Source organism: Corvus brachyrhynchos, unplaced genomic scaffold (assembly GCF_000691975.1).
Source record: "Corvus brachyrhynchos isolate BGI_N302 unplaced genomic scaffold, ASM69197v1 scaffold370, whole genome shotgun sequence".
NCBI classification, from domain to species: domain Eukaryota; kingdom Metazoa; phylum Chordata; class Aves; order Passeriformes; family Corvidae; genus Corvus; species Corvus brachyrhynchos.
The window spans coordinates 1565115-1584820 of NW_008235977.1; the positions used below are offsets into that span (position 1 = coordinate 1565115).

The 19706-nt window shown below is 38.4% G+C and overlaps 2 protein-coding genes across 2 annotated transcripts in view; one reads left to right on the forward strand and one right to left on the reverse strand.

The window, feature by feature from the left end:
• The window catches only part of RFTN2 (raftlin family member 2), a 32106-nt gene extending 22952 nt beyond the window's left edge, over positions 1-9154 (forward strand). Inside the window, exons 9-10 of the mRNA XM_008629929.2 lie at positions 467-545; positions 4998-9154. Of these exons, the coding sequence (XP_008628151.1) occupies positions 467-545; positions 4998-5267 (349 nt within the window). The 3' untranslated portion in view covers positions 5268-9154. The remainder of the gene's footprint in view (positions 1-466; positions 546-4997) is intronic.
• A 715-nt stretch (positions 9155-9869) lies between these two features.
• Positions 9870-19706, reverse strand: part of LOC103612310 (10 kDa heat shock protein, mitochondrial) — a 23459-nt gene continuing 13622 nt past the window's right edge. The window contains exons 3-9 of the mRNA XM_008629940.2: positions 17933-17995; positions 17340-17440; positions 15945-15987; positions 15623-15709; positions 13984-14063; positions 13106-13217; positions 9870-12222 (exon numbers count right to left, since the gene is read on the reverse strand). Coding sequence (XP_008628162.2) covers positions 12091-12222; positions 13106-13217; positions 13984-14063; positions 15623-15709; positions 15945-15987; positions 17340-17440; positions 17933-17995 — 618 coding nt within the window. The 3' untranslated portion in view covers positions 9870-12090. The remainder of the gene's footprint in view (positions 12223-13105; positions 13218-13983; positions 14064-15622; positions 15710-15944; positions 15988-17339; positions 17441-17932; positions 17996-19706) is intronic.

Sequence of the window (19706 nt, forward strand, 5' to 3'; positions counted from 1 at the left end):
CCACAAAGTATTGAGAGATTTGTTGAAGCTGTGGATCTGTTAAGATTGGGCCTTGTTGTTGTGATGTTAATAGGTAGTAATATGTTGCTGTATATTTAACAGTGAAGATTAAGTTAAATAAAGACTTGAAGGTTTGCTTCAGACATAAATGTGCAGACTTGGATTAAAAGTATTAAAAGTAGGAGCTCTAATATTTAAACTTTCAAGAGCACATGTGTTAAATAACTCCAATTATGGTAGTACAAATTACTGGTCTGTCCATATTTCCATGTGCATCACCTTAACCCAGTTCTATGCTTCTGGTTTTTTAAAAATATCATTATAGAACTGTTGAGGAATTAATAAACTGGCTAATGCTCTGTAGTCTGTCCTCACTCATGGATTTAGACCCACTTTAAAGTTGACTTTGAATGTTAGTGACAATTATTGCCGTTAAAACATAGAAATTATTTTCTTTAAATTTTAGTGAAGGAAATCTGGCCACAAAGCAAGTAATTTTTCTTCAGAGACCTGTTATGTGGAGTTCTTCTGTCCAGACACCAGAGGTGAGTAACATATTTGTGCTATTAATATAAAAAAATTAGCGCTGCACATAATGGTAAGATACAGGAACAAACTAAAGCAAGTAATTTTTCTTCAGAGACCTGTTATGTGGAGTTCTTCTGTCCAGACACCAGAGGTGAGTAACATATTTGTGCTATTAGTATAAAAAAATTAGTACTGCACATAATGGTAAGATACAGGAACAAACTAAACTTCAGAATTAATGGCGGGGGGGGAGTGGCAGAACAGGGTTTCCTCTCAAGTTCAAGTTTGTGGATATTTTTTATAGCTGGATCACATGTTATTTTTTTTCCTTAACTTACCTCTTAAGCCATGGAGAAAAGCATAAGCATGCTAAAAACCTGTTTTATGCTAAGGAATTACTGTGTCTCAGGTGAATGAGGTTGGCTATGCTATATTTCCTTGGAAGTCTTTAGGGAGTCTTAAAAGTTCTGATCAAAATCCTGCATCTCTTGCGCATGAAATGGAAAACTGTCTTGGCCTTCAAAACATCTACTTTCACATTTTTAGAAGAAAGAATTGTTAAGCTGTGCTGTGAGGGATGCTGTAATCTGCAGGTTATGAGGGTGAAGGGTTGTTGTTGCATGAAAATGTGTGACAGAGATAGAGGGTTTAAAGTTCCTGCAGCTGAACCTCAAAAACTCCTTGTCCCTTTTGAGTGAAGCTCCCATAGCAGTGGTTCTATCAAGTGCTTTGAGGATTAAGTAACTCCGTCTCCACGTTCTGCTCAGAGTCAGTGTCACAGCAGTTACTGCACCTGCACAGTACTGCAGTAAATCCTGCTGTGGCCAGAGAAGGGTGAACTACTGGTGGGCTTTTCTTTACCAAGTCTTTTGACATACTGTGATGGGTTTCCATTTTTGGTTCTTTCTGGTTTTCAGTGGCTGGTTGACCTTTCTCTATTCTACATGTCTTTCCTGTGATAGTCTTAAGCAGTTAGGACAGCTATGAATGTTTTCACTCATGTCCAGCACTGGAGTAGTAACTTTACAAACTCATTCATGGCATTATATATTGTATGGCAGTGATACCTAACTGCTTCTTTCTATACCTGTATAAATACTTCCATGAGTCTCTAGATTTCTTGCATTTGTATTTGATCTTTCTCTGTGTTTTTTACTGTCTGTTCAGTGTGGTCATCATCTGTGTTTTCCTTTGTTTAGTGTTTCTAAAATATACTCTTCCTTTTTTTGTTCTTCTCCAGGCTTCTGCTTATCTCCAGACTAACTTCCTTCTCACTGTGTCCCCTGATAATTAGTACTTCCATGCCTGGAAGAACTGCCTTCAGCATGCATAGTTCAAGTCCTGTTTTATTGTTTGTCTCTGCCACTGTCTCAATTCCCAGCTAGTTCTCGTACGCTATAATTTATTTCTTCATTTACAGAATTGGAGCTTTTGCTTTTTTTTTTCTCTTCAGTGTTCTGTGGTCTCCTTTGCCGGTGTCTTAATCTCTCTCCATTCATACCCTCTTCTAAATTCTGTCAGTGGAATTTTTTCCCTAACCACCTTGCGTGTAGAAAGCATCACCAGCTTTTATCTTTAAAACCTTCTGGCTTTGTAGTCTTTACTTTCTTTCCTAATACGTTTCTGAAAGTATGTTTTGGACCACAATTTTTGATAGCAGTATTGTAAATATATAAAACAGTATCATGTCAGTCATAAAATAATGTTTTTCCTGATGCTTTCATACTTCATTAATACTCTGTATATAATAAGGGCACGAACTCCTGACACAAGTATTTTTCTCTTGCTAAGGCATAATGTTACTTCTAACTATGTGTCTCTTCAAAGGCAGCATAACTGTATGTCACAAGTTGGATTCTTGTAATAGATGTAATACAAACCAGTTCTGTAAAAACATTCAGTCTGAGGAACTGATGAATCTTTGAGACATGGCTTAAATTAAAAATAGGAAGCATTATGCTCACTGTTCAAATTCTTTTACCCTGTTGTGGGGTGATGAGCAGCCTTGGTGTATACAAATAAAATGTGTTTTGTAGTTGTTTTATTTTGTTGTAATGGGACACTAATGACTAAAGCACTAAATATACTCCAAGTAAACAAGAAATAGCTGATTTGTAGCCATTTATGTCAGGATTTCTGTGTTTAAAATCTGAACAAAATGTGCTTTTTTCAGTACCAGTGAATGTTTTACTTCTCTACCAGGAAATTTCAGTATGCTGAGGTCATTTAGCATGGGATGAATAGGTAACTGGGGCTGAAGCTGAAACATTTAGCAGAGTTACATTTTCCTTCTGTTTTGGCAGTTACATTGGTTTTCCCCTGAATCTTAATCTTTTTACTTCACTGCTTTTTTTTTTTTTTTACCAAAATATTTGCTAGTTTTGCATTGAGTAGCTAGACTTCAGCTGTAAAACAAGCTACTTAAATTTGAAAGCATTCCCTTCTGCTCTAGGAACTTTAATGTTTAGGGGGGGGTTTTGTTGAGCTTTTTATTTTGGTTGGGGTTTGTTCATTTGGGGGTTTTTGTTGGCTTTTGGGGGGGTGTTTTGTTTTTGTGGGATTTTTTGGTATTGTGTAACCTTTATTTAAAATGTCCCCTGGACAGTGATGACACAGCTGTACAACTTCATCAAACTGTTGCAAACATTTTTGTAAAAACATTTAATTCCTGTGATTGTATATTGTTGGTCATGACATCTTCCTCTTCATTTGTGCTGTGTATCTGTTCACTGATGTTCATATGACATTAAAGCTGCTGTTAAAAAAAATTTTATGTCCACAACTTAGGATGTTTTTGGAACACAGAAATATTACAGATACCTAAAGTTGAAGTTAAAAGAAAATTGCATCACAACTTATGATTATTTAAGCGTACACTTAGCATGTTTGCAACTCCAGGTACCTTAAGAAGAATGCTGCTAACAAGGCTCTTTCATTACTGAACTAAGAAAGCAGCCTCATCCAGCCTTCTCATCACTTAACTATCATGCCCTGGTAACATCACTTCCCAGTTCCTCTCAGTGCAGCAGGGTCTGGCCATGGAAGGAGCTTTGCTCCTTAGGCATGTTCAGCTGTTGGATCTCCATGACTTCTTTTCTGGAAAATGGCAACATGGGGTATGGGGTGCTTTGTCTATTCAGATTTTTTTTTTGATTGTTGGATTGAATTAAGAATTGCCATTTCTAAAGGAAGTTTTGATTCAGTAAGAATTGAGGGGAACCCCTCTATTACTTGGTCTCTTAATCTCACAGGGTCTCTTTTCTGAGGATGGAGTATGTTATGCCTTCACAGCTCATCTCCCTGCCTTCTTGTGTATTCGTGAGGGTAGTGTGTTATGGCCTGGCTTATGATTTATGTAATAGTACAAAAGCTTCTTGGGTTACAAGGGCTGTACTGTTTCAATGGACTTTTTGTTTGTCACATACCATTTGCTTTTCTAAGAAAGAGTTCAGAGGATGAGATGCAAGATTGAACCATGCAGTGTTTGAGGGGATTGGGTTTTTTTCTTTATTTCCCTTAAGCAGACTTTTCTATCCTCTTACTATGGCATCCAGGCAAAACTTATTTCCTTCTGTTTCTCCTGAGGCAATGCTATTTCCTCTTAGTCTAATTTCCCAGTGTCCCCTGTAACAGCTTTCCTAAATATGTTTCCTTTAGCCACACGGGCCATTGTTTTTACTGTTTAAAAAGGATTTGAGAAAAGACAATGTACAGACAGGGGACACAAACTTGCCAAAGCATAGTAAAAGTCTTTGGAGTGGTTTTGTTTCTGAAGTGTTTGCACTGTGTCCTTCAGGCACTGAAATGCAGCTCTGTGCTGAGGCTGGATTCCCTCTTTGCTTCATGTGTTCCTTGTGTGGGCAGGGCCGTGTCCCCTGGCAAACATCTCCTGGTGTAGTAGTGCTTGTGCTGAGAGCAGGGCTCCAGGCAGGTGGCTCAGGGCACTTCTGCCTTCCTGACCCTGCTCCTCTGTTGTGGTACTGACATTGTCTCTGGAGGTGCTGCATCATCACAGATCTGAGTAACTCAGGTAGCTCCTGATGCTGGACTGAGATAAATGTTTTATTTATTTGTGGTGCCTCAGAGAACCCTTAGCATAGTCTGGTAGGTCTATTGTTTGCAGAAATCACAATCTGCTTACTTTTCTTTTTGACATTGCCAACCATCATTTCAACAAGAAAGATGTCAGGCAATCCCAATACCAATGCCAGACTGTATTTATACTGAGTTCCTCCTGTGCAAGGACTCTGTAGATCCCATTTCACATGGCTGTATAGAACAGCCACTGACTTCTATCTGCATAATTTACCATGGGAATTGTAACTGCCTCCTCAGATAATGGCACATTTCTCACACTCAGTGTTAAAATGCAGCTCACACTAAATCTATCCACAATTCATTGCAAAGGGTTTGGCTGGATTGTTTTTCCCCTAAATAAGCTAACATTTCAACATCCTCTTGTATTTCAGAGGAAATCCTTAAGACAAGTGAGTGGGGAAGAAAAAGGCAGAGTGTCCAGCAGAAGTGTTGGATCAGACACAGCTACTTCTTACCCTGTAGAAACTGGACAACCACCTGACGAGTTTTACCTATCTCCTTCTAAACAATGTTGGATCAAGGAGGGATCCTCCCATTATGGAGGCTTTCCAGGATTCAGTAGCAGTGATGGAGTATTAAGGGAACTGGATGATGGACAATTTGACCAGGAAGATGGAGTCACTCAGGTCACGTGTATGTGATAAAGTAAGTAACTGCATCAAATGGACATGTACATAAATCATACAAGCGGATTTTTTAAAAAAAATTACACTACTTTAAATGCATTGGTATAATCCCCTATCCTTTTGTATTTTTGTCATTTTCCTTGTTGTGTTAATCCTACTGTAGTAATTTTGTAGTAATACTACTGCAAAATAACTTGGTTTTCTGTCTTTAATAGTAGAACTACATGACTTGGGTGCTCTGCTAACTTGTTAATGCTTTTGACAAGCAAGGAAGCAAAAGCTGCAAAACAGTGACAGTTTGAATTGTGTGAGAGAGAAAGGAATGAGGATGTTTAGAATTTTCCACAAGCTGGAGGAGTGTTTTTGGGTTTGTTTGGTTGTTTTGTTGTTCAGGGTTTTTTAAGGATGTTGTAAATATTGGTGGGGAAAAATGAACTGTCTGGCTGTTGTTAACTTTTAATGTAATTTTCAATTTATTTGCCTTGCCTAAGTTCAAAAGCCTAGAGAAATGTCAAGTCTTACACTAGAGTGTTAATAATTTAAGCTATATTCAGACTTGGTATGGACAGAAAAACTCAGGAGGCTGGAGGTAGATACTTGTTCCTGGAATGCAACTTCACCTATGCAGTTTTTACTGGGTCCTTTGTACATGTAAGCCAGGAGCTTATAGCTTGTATTATAAAGATGTGTTCATAATATACTTGTGAGTGGAAATTAAGAACTGCTCATCCCCTGAAAGATAACTTGCAGTCTGTGAACAAGTAGTTTGAGAAGCTCCCTAAGAAGCATTGAGAACCGTGTGCACAGTGATGCTGCTAATGCATAGGAGGAGAATGTAGGCTAAACTTCATAGGCAATATTAGATTGATGTAGATATACAAATGTCTCAGCTAAATGTATCTCACACTGGATAAAGTGTATTGAGCTGCATCAAATACCAGGCTTGATGTTCAGAGGAAAGGATCAAGTTGCTGTGCTTCCATCCTTACTATGGGGAGGAGCTGCTTGTGTTAAGGGAGGTTAATGCTGGCAAGGTTCTGCGGGGAGAGGAACAAACACCAATTGCTTTTGTGCTGATGTCTGGAAACTGTATTTTACAGAGAAGAAGCTGAACAAAAATGCATCTTCAGAAGGCAAATGTGATTGTAACTAAAATATGCATTTTTCATTTAGTTTTAGAAGCAAAAACCTTATAAATGCTCATCATCTTTAAGCTACTGCAAAATAATTTGGTCAAAATGAGAAGTCAGAACAGAACTGAGCAAATGTATTTGTAACTCTGCTCTGTGTTTGCAGTACAGCACAGTACACACATCACCCAGGGATTTTGATACCTGTCTTTGTTGTGCTGCAAACATAGATGTCATGAATCATTTACCTACAACACCCTGTTCCCCATGGATGGCATCCCAGAGCTGCTGTGGGACTCTGCCTTATCACAGTGGTAGATGCTGGCACTAAATGCAGCAGGCAGATTAATGCAGTGACAGAAACACCAACAGTTAACTCCAAATAAGCACCCCAGGAGATGACCAGGATAGTGGAGGTTCAACTGAAGTCTCAGAGCTGTGCAGAAGGAGCATGGGCAGTAGCTGCTTATTTCGGTAAGCAAAACTAACTCATGCAGGAAAACAGTTTATAGGTCAGGGGGTTGGGGGAAGGCCCATTCTACTGACATAATTATGATAGGGGGAGAGCTTGAAATAATACTGCTTTGGAGCTGCTTCCTGATTTGCTTATGAAATTCTTACAGGCAGGCTTGTTTCTTTCTTTCTTTGGAAGAGCAACTCTTAACAAGTGTTTGTAGCAGGTTTGGGGGTTTTCTTCCAAAAAATCTACAGCTCTGGAAACTGGCTTCAACTTCTTTTTCCCATTGCATGCAGTAGGGAGTGATGGGAGCACCTCAAATAGCAGGCACTGTAAGAAACCCCTTCTTGCAAAGGCTCTTCTCCCAGCTTTCCCACAAGCATCTTGAGGTCAGGGATGTGGGGTGTGAGCCTGGTGTTCATTCCCTGTCTGGGGGCACTGTGGGGAGGAAGAACCCCCTGCTGAGAGGGAGAGTGCTGGGCTGGGTGTCCCTGCAGAGCCTGCCCCAAGTGCTGCTTTCTCTTGTGGCCAATACTCGGGGAGCACTGGTCATGGTCACAGGCAGCAGGGATCCTCCTCCATGGGACACAGATGGGGAAGAGAGATGAAAATATAAGTTATACCCATCTTTGCCAGAAAGCCAGGTATTTTTAGCATATTAAAAAAGGAGTAACAGCTGGTTTCATGCAACTTGGAATATGTTGCTCTACTTCTAGAAGTTTTTTAATGAGTTATCCAAAACTTGCATGTGTAATTTTAACTATTGGTCATTCTCCATACAAGTCCAACCTGTAAAATGGGCAAAAATTTGTTAAAAACTCCAATTCTGAATATTTTTGTTAGAGCTTTTAAAGTATATCAAAGAAATTGCCTTTTATAAAGCAAGATCCTTGCTTAAGATAAGTAAACATTAGTGAGTCCTAAACCAAAACTGAACTATAAGTATTTAAGCAAGTTACAAAGCAGTAAATTTAATGCAGTTTCTCTTTCTAGAATGCATCCATTGGATAAAAAGAATTATTTAGCTTTTAACTGAGATCTTTCTGTATCACCTGTTGAAAGTGTAGAAAATTCAAATAAAACAGTACCTTTCTAAAAGAAATATTCTGCTTACAATTAATGAAATGTAAACAAGAGAGACTCTTGTTTTGGAACTAGGGTGGAAATTGAGTATGCCCTGGATGTCCACAGGTATACTAGAATATCATAACTTTTAGAAAGAAAGGTGCTTTTCAAAATGAAATAAAGCCATATTCTTTTTCAGCAGCCCTCAGTTTTAACTGTGCTTTAGTCCTTGCTCATGAGTCTCACAGGTGTTGACAGTGCTGCAAACCTCTGAATTTCTTTCAGTATAACTATGCTGAATTGTTTTGTCTGAACCCACTCAGCAATTCCTGGATTGTTAAGGACAGCTTGGTTTTTTAATGTCATTTGTCTTGTAGTATTGAAGTTGCCTGTGCTGTAGAAATACTCATCTGAATTGTTTGCTTTTGAAAGTCAGGGCAAGTAAGTTGCTTGCTCAGCCTGTGTGAAGACAGTGCAAGAATTATCTGACTTCATGCACTTGATCACTTGTCTTCCTAAGGCATGGATGTTGAAACTGAAAACATTGAAAATGCTTCTAAAACAAATTATGAAAAATCTTCTCTTTTGTTCTTTGTAGTAAAAAATTCTGAAAGACTACTCTATCTTGGACAAGTAAAAAGGGGAGGGGGCATTTTGGATATAGGAGATTTGATTTCAGATCCTTATCTGTCTGACATAAACCAGACCATTAATTAAGGTTTGCCTTTACTAGTGTGGTGACCAGCACTGTCCATTAAGCAAAGTAGGTTTGTAAATCAGAGGACATGTCAGAGTAACTAGCAAAACTTTTTTGGTCTGCTTGTATTGTACACGCTGCTCAGCTTTCATTTTACCAGAATGTATTTAACTTTTTGTTGAAAGAATTGCAACTTAAAGCATGGATGCGTCCTCTGACAAAAACTAGTAAGTACACTTTTTGCAGTCAATAACAAGACTTCAGCCAGGAGCCTGTGTGTTTGAAATGTAGTAGGGAAGCCCCTTTCCTGATTTTGACAACAGAAATGCTCTGCAACTATTAGAACAGAATGCAGCCAATAGTGTTCATGAACCTCTGCAAAAGACTGTTTATACTTTCTGATGCTTAAATTGTTTGGAGAGGAAATAGTTTTCTAATGTTTACAAACAGGAAGAAACTGTCCACAGTTAAATATTTTGTACCCTGCTCATAACTGTCAGAACAGTTTATTTACATACCTGGTCAACTCAATAAATGGCTGCTTCACTTGTTTCTGGTCTGTAAAATATTTTCTTTTTGTACAGGTTCAGATTTTTTCTATAGTTCATATAGGAAGGTTACCATTAGAAGTAATTACCAAATCAGTTACCAATTTATGATGTTTGTGTCACACTGACATTAACTGGGTTAGATCAATGTATACTTTGCCTCAAGCTAAAATTACCTTTTTCCAGTCTTGTCTGTACAGCAAAGCCTGATAGAGTTAATGCCATCTGGTAAAAGCTCATTAGGTTTTCCCTGTTCTTAGTATATTTATCTTTTGAAGGCAAAAAATGGAGGTTGCTGTCTTGACAGTTCCCTGTGGCTTAACACCATGGCTGATGTGTTGGAACATAATGCTAAGCCAAAGGTGAGGAAAAACCCCAGTGACAAAAGGAAGAAGTCATTTGACAGTGAGTCTTTGCTTACAGCCTTTGTGTCTGTGACATGCAGTCATAATGTGCTTATTTTGTATCTGGAGGGCCCTCTTCTAGATCTCCCATATTTTAACTGTAGAACCAGCATGTTCTGATTTGTGGGATGTATAAATTTGAGGTCTGACTTGCAAGTTCCTAATGAGTATTGTATTTCTCTACTTCTGAAAGAAGAACGACAACTTGACTCAAGCACACCTTGTAGCAGAGATGGGGGGGAGCATCCAAAGGTCTGTTGGAAACAGTTGCTGTGTTCTCTGACAACATGAAACATGAGAATAAATTGTCAAAATATAGTGGTATGGATAAAGAAACAGTTTAATTTTATCCTTTTTTTACAATATAATTCAAAGACAGTTTCAGTTTCCCTATGATGTAAAGTCTAAATTAAACCTGTTAATATTTATTAGACAAATCAATGGTTTGCTTAGGCTAACTGAAGTTTTATGGTACCATCCAGGCACATGTGTGTACACAGTACTCATGTAAACAATAGCAAGGGAAAATACAAGCAGTGTCTCACTTAAGCCTTATATAAAATCAGCTTAGTATAGCAAGTCAACTTTACAGTGCAAATCTGAATGAGAATAAACAGGATTAGAACTTCCAGAGTTTTGTTTTGAAGTGAAACTCTTAAAGCATGAGAGGTTTAAAATTTTAATGCAGTCCTGAGCACCACATCATTTTCTTCAATTTTGTAGAGGAAATGTAATTAGCAACACCAGTCCAATGTTTTTGCCTATCCCAGTCACCACGGCCATTACACACATGCAGAGTGACTGTACAAAGGAGCCACACCACGGATGGTCCTAGAGCAGACAGCAACGAGCCAAATACATTTGACTATCTCCAGAAAACAGTCCTCCTACCTGCAGTACAAACTTCAAGGTATCTATCAAAATCAGGTAACCTGGTGTATACAAGGCAAGTTACAGCTAAGTGTATAGACAGTAACTAAAGCTACTTCACTCTGACAACATCTCATGCAATTACCCTGCTGACAATTAAATAAAATGATAAACATGAGACAAGAAGCTGCTGAAGAATACAGCTGTTGAAGTACTTAAGCTTAGTCTCTCTATTTTCTCATTGTTTAAATTCCCTTTACATCCAGGTGATAACAGTTGCTTGAGGTGTGCTTGATTCATATAAAGAAAAATAGAATTTAAGGCATGTTTAGTATATTATGAAAAAAGACTTAGTAAAAATATGTGGACTCCCTTCTTTCCATGTAAATATAATGTAGAAAACAAAGTGTAAATTACTGAAACTAGCTGAGCTAGCCCATTAAACCTGCTGGAAGAAATAAAAAGAGGGCTCCTGTCAACCTCAAAGAGAAACAACAAGCTAACTTCTTAAACAGCAAAGCAAAATTCATTCATGAACACTGCTACTGCTCTTAGACCCTGCATTCATGTACACTTAGCAGTATTTCTCTTATATGCATCTCTAAAACATGTAATTCTATCATTCTAGACAAAACACAATTAAGCAGCACTCATGGAAATTGTCAGTTATTGCAAATCTGCAAACACAACTTGAAATAAACACCTGATAGGGAACCAGAAGCATGAATCCAAATCTTTTTGTCAATATGGTTAAGGTAAATGAAGAGAAACAAAAGTATATTGAAAATGTAATTAACTCTTGCAAAGAAAGATTGATGTTTCAGGTACTTAGCATGTCTTGACTAGGAATACAAGCAGAGACTGTGCCAGTGTGTTATGTAGTGTAACATGAACAGCTGAGGTATAATCTGTAAGCAGTTGCCATAAATATGCACAGGTATTCTTTAGAGAGGTTGTGGACTGGAGAACAGCAGAAGTCTGCCTTAACAGGACAGTACCTATCTCCTGCTGTACACAAACCTCGCCTCCAGCCAAAAACAAGTGCACAAAGTGTGTTAGATACACGTCAAGAATATGTATGTTCAATACCATAGTGAAATTGTCCTTTTGGTTAATACACAGATCCTGTTAGTATTTGGATATACACATACAGCAATATGCACATCCAGAAGTAAATCTTCAAAACAATTTAAAAAAAAATAAAAGGTAAATTAGGAATAAGTGACATTGCAAGAAGCTTCCTGCAGAATTACATATTTAAGGTGATAGTCTTTGAACTAACACTTAATATAGCTACTGCATTACAAAATGGCTTGCTGTGAAATCATAATCTCACTTTTTCCCCACCCAATCAGACACATCTTCAGGATTGTGATTCAATGATTGTTTAGCAGCAATTTTAGAGAACTGTAAATTCTTTTATTAACAGGCATTATAAACAGATACTACTACTTTTATTTAAAGACCATGAGTGCCACATTGATGAATATACAGCTCATGAATAATTTAAAAGTATTTCCCATAGTAAAAGGCAATGCACACAGCATACAAAAAGTATACTAAACAAAGCTATGAGGATACGTGATTGAAGTGTCTAAAGTGATATATACAGTACATAATTAATGTTTTGTTTATATTCAGTACAGGCTTCTGTACTGCTATTCCCATTATGCCTCACTCTCCCCTGACACTGAATTTTGCACTTCTTCTTCCAAAATTGGTACAATCAGGTTATCCTTGGACATCAGATTATACTTCATCACAAACTTAGTGAACCGGTGACACAAGAAAGTTTCATTCTGGAAGTGAAAAAAGGGGAAAAAAACAGTATGTACAGAAAGATTACTTTAAACCATTAGGGAGAACATGCTAAACAAAAAGCTTGCTTCTATGTAATTGTCTTATTAGATTTACAGGTCTTAGTCATGCTTAAATAGTAAATTTATATTGCTTCTTTTATGTCTTTACCGTTTGCTTATAGCTACTACAATTACTAAGAAACCTGCTGAAATTGAGGCTTCAGTCACAGCTCAATTTAACAGCACTTAGACAAGAATATATTTAAATATTTAAAAGCATGGTTCTGAAATTCCTCCTACATGCATTATGTCCAACACAACAGGACCTAATTATTTCATAGCTGTTCCAGAAACCTTAAGTGGGATTTGGCAAAGGTTTCCTTTTATATTTAGCTATACCCCTTATCTACATTTTATATATTAATTTTTACTTTCCCGCTAAAAAAAAAAGGCTACTGCTGGTGCACAAGTTGCCCTTAATTACTCTGATCCTTTACAGTTACACAATTGTAATTCCTTAATTGTTGTGCAACATACACAAACAGGAAATACATATATGTAAGCTGTACCAACTACACTGCTTGAATATATTCAGGATTCTTAAATACAAGATGAATTTGAGTTGTCTGTAAAAAAACCCCTCAGATTCTGGCTTTTTATCCAAATGAAGGGAAACCATAACTGAGTATGCTAATCACATAAATGAATGTCTACGTGTATTTTAAGTATAACAACTTCTTCAGTTGTAAACTGGAATCTACTGTAATCAATCTTTCACTTGAATATAGATCTTCTAGTAGGACTAAAATGTTTTATACAACTCCATCACAGCTGTAACTTCAGTAAATGCCCTGCTTTCAAGATGTAATTTGAAAGTACTTACTTCATATTCATCAAATATCTGCCGGTGATGAAAATAAGCGTGTGAAAATATTCTGTAAATCCTTCGGCACACTGATCCTAATTTGGCTACAGAGGATTCCTTTATGCTAACCCTGCAAGCAGCAGGAGAAAGGTTACACAACTGCTCTAATGCAATTACTACTGAGACACATTGTTGACACAAATTTTGACTGTTAAAACTATTCTCTAGAATTGCATATGAAATTTAGACTTGGTGCAAGCTCCACATTTACAAATTGTACTCTGAGTACAAAAAAATTCTACCTGTAGTTAATAATCATCAGTAATTCTGGTAAAGGCTGGAGTTCTGGTTTCTAGGATTTATAGGCAAAAAAAAAAAAAAAAAGGACTCCCAGTTGTACCTCCTTGTCTATAGTGAATTCCCTAAAGGTGTACAGTTCTGACTTCTGCACGGCCTTTTCTCTGATGTGACCTGCCCATTCAGTACCCTTGGTCTCTCTCTTCTGTGGCTGCCACGTCCCAGTTGATTGGCATTGGCTTCTGGAGGCTTTTGGTGCCATCCTGTTTAAGACCTTTGAGGTGCAGCATCTGTCCAAAGGCCATCCTGTCATTTAGGTGGGCACTACACCAGTGGAAGCCCCGTAACACTAACAGATACCACTAAAACAGTTCTTACCTAAAAAGCATCCCTTAGCTCCAGTAAATGGCAAACTATTTGAATAAACAAGAATTCTTCCTTTGCTTAGAAGTGGCAATAGGCCTCCCAACTCCTAAGAGCTGCAGGATTTCTGATAGTTCCAATAGTAGTCCATGAAAAATGCATTACACCTCTCCCAGTGCTTTGTCAGCATCTTAAGTTCCAACCTTCTCCCTCCTCCCAAGAGAAAGTGCTTTTACCTGCTGGGGAAATATTTATTGCTATTCAGAAGACATGCAGCTCCATCAAGTGTGTGCCTGGTGTAGTCTATAGCAGGACACTACAGAAACAGACAGCGAGCACAAGTATAAGCACATACATGACGTTGTCAGAACTTGTTTAAAAAGAAACATTTTTATTATGTTTCCTGAAGCTTTTAACTTCACTGGTCATTTTTATTCCCAGAAGTTTCACATAGCACGTCTGAAGGTGTAACTACTTTTTCTCCTTAAGTGAGTCATTTCTTTTCTGTGCTTCACAACCCATGTAAATTATTTAAAGAAAAAAAGTTACTATGGCAATGTCATTATGCACGTAAGTAGTGAATTTTATGCCTCTCCTTAAACAAAGCTGTATAATAAAAATACATGCTAGGAGTACACTGAAAAGAAACGTGATTGTTACCTCACAGCTCATTTGTTTCCCACATAGTCAAGTTGCCAGACTCGCTCTTCTACAGGCTCTGAAGCCAAACCTGCACCTAAATCTATCAGTGCTTTTTGCTTTGACAAAGAAAACCAAAATCTTAAATGTAACTAAGCGTGTAACAAGCCATCTCTGGCTCTGCAATCAGGTACACCTAAAGGAAGAAAGTAAAGCTGAACTGAGATGGACTGAGAGAAGGAATGTCTGTCTGTTGTGCCATTCATCAATTTCAGGAAAAAGACTTGTCAGTTGTACATTTCTGTCAGCAGTTCAAGGTTCTGCCACCCCCTGTGTGACCATGAGTTGGCAGCTACTGACATGGAAAACAGGAGATGAATGCTGCATGTTCAGAGATAAAAAGCAGCCTGAAGTTCTCCAGTCTAGCTGAGGACAACACTGCCAGACATGCCAAGATGCTGAGTAGAGACATGGGTTCAAGGAGTGGGAAAGGAAGTTGGCTAAATCAAAATATTTCAAGAAAGTAAAAGCAGAACAAAACAAGAAAAAAAATCTTACAGGACAGGAAAGATAAGGTTAAAAAGAACCAATACCTTATTCTGGAAGGTGAAATACAAAGATAAATATGACAAACATCACTACCATCATAACCAAAAGCAACAAAGACTTTCTGAAGGCAAAAGAAAAAGATGTATCAAGTGGCTCAATAGAAGATCCAAACAAAGTTTAAACTAATTGGACACTGAGGGAGGGAGACAAGCTACTGCCATGCTGATACACCCACTTGACTTTGAAGCATTTTTGACTCCACCACCTTTTTGGAGTAACTGCTCCAAGAATGAGCACATGCAGTCACGTTTGGAGTGTCAGGTTTACACTGTGGATCAAAGCTAAAGTCTGAAGATGAGAGCCTATTCTCAGCATGTACTCCTCTGTCAATTAAACAAAGAGCTTTTTCCATTGAGTTTCAGGCAGGCTCAACACAAACCCAGAGAGAAAAGAGGGGAATGTGCAAAGCTGCTAATACTGAGGTGTAAAAAAGCAGTTCCTTTTACCTCCTCCTGTTCCTCTGTAAAACACTACAGAATGGCAAAGAAGAGTAGCTCAAGTGATATTCTTAACCCACATAAGCTCTCAGTTTGAGTAAGAAGCCAGCTCTAAAGAGTCTCCCCATGAACTAACTGTGAAAGAAAGTTTTTGCATCACTAGAGCCCGTTTTCCACAATACATCCATACCTCTTTGGGAGTTTTATGAGCTGCACAGAGAAAAATCCATTGTTCAGTTGCTGTCATCTGAGTACATGTGTCAGGGTGACATTCACTCTGTTAAAACAATTGTTCAGTTAAGAACAAAACCCAACAGCATAAAGGAGCTGATCTTTTCAAATCACTTCCTTGCCCTGTCTACTCTCCAAAGAGGTTATTTGCCATAAGCCCTTAAAATCTTACAAAACCTTCAACTACTGCTTAGCTCTGTGTGTATATATTTAGAATAAAGCTCTGCAATCTACACAAAACAGTCTCCTCCCTGACAAAATATAAAAGTCTCAAGAATTACCTGAAGCTTGACAGCTAGTCCATTGAGCTCAAGGCAGAATTGTCTAAAAGAAATTGAACACAGCAGCATCAAAATCAACTGTTTGTTTCCTCACTGCAAGTGTCTCATAAAAAAACAGGTTAGACACTCTGATTTTCATACCAGCAGATTGTTTTTTTACTCAGCTAAGCAATTATATTTTAATTCTTCACTGACAGCAGAGGCTGAGTTTAACATATCATTTAGTGGAAGTGTTTAAGATACCAACTTTGTTATGAAAAAAAGTGCTATTTCACAAATAAAGATTAAAAAAAAATAAAAGAACACTTCAAGAAAATTAATTTAGGAGTGTAAGTTAAACTCATATAGCTGGATCATTCCATCCTTCTAAGATGTACTTCCAAGCAATTAAGGGGCTAAAGAAGTACCACCTCAGATCATTAACAGAGTGGGACCTCTGGAATACTGCTTTCACTGGAATGTATCTGAAAGTGCATTCTCCAACTTTAGAGAACTCAGCCCTCCATCCTACAGGAAAATCTGAGAAATTTTCCAAAACTTGCGAGTCATAGTGACAAGTCACTTTTATGAATCTAAAAATATTTGCAGGTATATGAAAGGACAGGGGGAATTCTTAAAATGTGACTTTGCAACTGTATGTAGATACTTTTTCCTTCCTTGAGGATTCCCTGTTGCCTACTGGAACTACTGCAGACCAGAGGAGAGAAAAAGAAAACGTGAGGCAAAACATCAAGGCATCTGAATCTAGGAGGAGTTAGAATTGTTTTTATTCCTGAGTGTATACTCAATAAAGTGAGAAGAGATGCTGACAAGAAAAATAAAAATCAGGACAAAAGGATTACTAGACATGTATTAATAACTACACTACAACTGAAAAATACTTTAAGGCACAAACTTCTGAGGCTGAATGTATTTATTGTACTGCAATTAAAAAAAAAAACAGAGGTGGACAAAAATGTTTGTTTCCTTACAAGCAGAAAAAGAACTATAAGACACAGGTACTCCTGCTTTCCCAGCCTATTTGCCTGCAAGTTTCAGAAAAAGCACTGGGAGCATCTGGAAATCACACTACCTGTTAGTGGAGGTGAAGAACTGACAATACTATGAGAAAGTGCTATGGAAATTCATGACTATACCTTCATATTCAAGACGTGCTAGTACAACTTTTGAAGTGAGGTACAAATATTTTCTTAAAAAAACCCATTAAGATCAGAGCACATTATAAATCTTTAGAAAGAACAGGGAATTCAGAAAATAATACCAATATTTAACAGTGGAAAAATCAAGTTTCATTAAGGTTACTTTTGATCTGTCACATTCAAATAGATTCACTACCACCACCAATGAACAAAACTTAGAACCAAGATAGAATATTGACAAAAGATGGGTTTTTACCTTAAATGTTCATACTTCCATACACCTTCATCCTGGCCTTCAGGAGGTTCAAGGATCTTATCAATGTTGGAACAGTCTGCCCTGATGTTTTGTTGAATATACTGGGGGGGAGGGAGAAATAAAACTAGATCTTGTTGTAATTACAGTAAGTATATTTAGGACATTACATCTTGGAGGGGTTTAGTTCTTACTTAAGATATTATTCACAGACTAAAAAGTTCAAGAGTAGATGGGCAGGGTAAGGAAACTGGTATTAAAAATGCCAGCTCTGAAAAATACCTTTATTCAATTAAAAAATGTACAAGAATGGGTAAATTCCAACATTCATCTCAAAACAAACAAACAAAAAAAAACCTCAGAGAAACCCCCACCATTTTCTTATACCTGATTTGTTTAAACCAGACATGGGAATTCCAGTTATTTCTGCGAACAAAATTAACAATATTTTTTTAATACACACAGGTGCTTATGAAATTCACTGCTGTGCAGCAACATCCTAGGCAGATAAATAGCAAGCCCTGTATTATTATATACCAGAACACAAAACTTGAGAAACTGCACTCATTAACAGCATATCATGTAAATAAGAATACCTGCTGGACAGCTAATGTACTATCCATTTCTTCAAAGGATTCATCAGGCCAGTTGTAGAAATCCTGTTTTAAAAAAGACAGTTTAAAGCAATGTAACAAAACCAGAGGGGGAGGAAGAAAAGCACGCAGCCTACAGTAAGGCTGAACATGCAGGAAAATAGATGTCATTTATACAATTCCAGGAAGCTGCATCTGAACAGAAGCAGCACACAGTCCTGGCAGGAAGAGGGTGAGATGGGATTTACGATCCCAACACTGCAACAGTAGCACACCTTGAAATGGAAAGCTGTGTGTGACTCAGCATGTGAACACCACTGCTGCCCCACACCCTGCTCTAACACCCAGAGCCTGTATTTTTTACATTAAATGCTGCACACAGCACCCATTTCAGATGTCAGACCAGGTAGGAATGGGGAAGAAAAGGTCTGTAGAGAGAAGCAGCATACACTGGTTATGAAACTAAAACTCCCAGTGGTGACACAGCAAGAAAATCGTCTTCTCTGAGCTAAGATCACGTAACGCCGTGCTGGCCTAACCTGGTACCACATTCCCTTGGTAAGGTCAGTATGCCTTAATTAATTTACCTGGATGCTTATCAGCCTTGTAATGATAAAACCTTCCAGAAGTTTCACCTCAGATCCAGCTGCACCTCAGTGTTCTGCAGCTGTCCACATGTCCTGCACCTATGATCATCCCAAAACCATAGGCATTTTCTTACTCTGCATTTTTCACATCTAAAATTGGGTGCTACTCCCTCATATCATGCAGAGATGCTGCACATCAGCTTGCTGTAGTCATCCCAGTAGGTGCTATGACTCAATGAAAATGGCCCGACTGCAAAGCTCAGCAATCTGTTCCTGAGAGAATAAGTCAGCTCTGGAAAAAATACCTCAAGTAAACATCCAGTGTTGAAATACCATTAACTAATTCTATTCGTGCACTGAATAGCTATACCAGTGTCATCTGAAATAAAACATTAAATACAGCCACACACACACACAAAAATCATGTCTACAGAGAGAAATAATCGTCACTATATACAAAAATCTTCAACCTACATGAACTTCATAATATTTGACAAAACCTAGGTCTATGTCCAGCTTACTGTTTCTCAGAATACCCCAAATTTATCAAAGGCAGACAACATTCCGTCTCCTTCACAGATTAAGCATGCATAGGATGACCTAATTTACAGGATTGTGTAATAATTTTACCTGTATGCTATGACAAAAACAGGAGGAGACATATGTCATACACTGCTCCTTTCTCACCACGAGCTCTCCTCACAAAAGCAGAGGGGAAAGTCTCACATGAAGTCTGACAGATCACCTCTCTGAAATAATTCTAAAAAATGCAGTTTCCGTGTTTGAGGTGTGCCTTTTCCAGTTGACCTTGAAACCCCAGAAACAAATGAATTCAATTTTGATTAAGAGAAGCGATGTGACACCAGCATTTCCCTGTGTGCAGTTACGTAAGGGAAGGATGACTTCCCTCTGGGACGGGCAGGCAGGTACGGTCGCTCTGCCGGTGCCGAGCTCCCACCCGGAGCCGTGTGCAGGGTCATGAGCTCGTTCCCGGAGCGTGCTCTCGATATTTTCCCAGCGGTAACAACAGCGATGCCTGACAGAACGGGGGAGCCGCCCTGCCCGCACCAACCTGCGGCCCGGGAGCAGCGCTCGGCCCGCGCTCACGCCCGGCTGTCACAGGTGTTCTCCGGCCCGCTGCGGGACGCGGCCCCTCCCTCGGCCACCCGGGCCCGACGCGACCTCAGCTC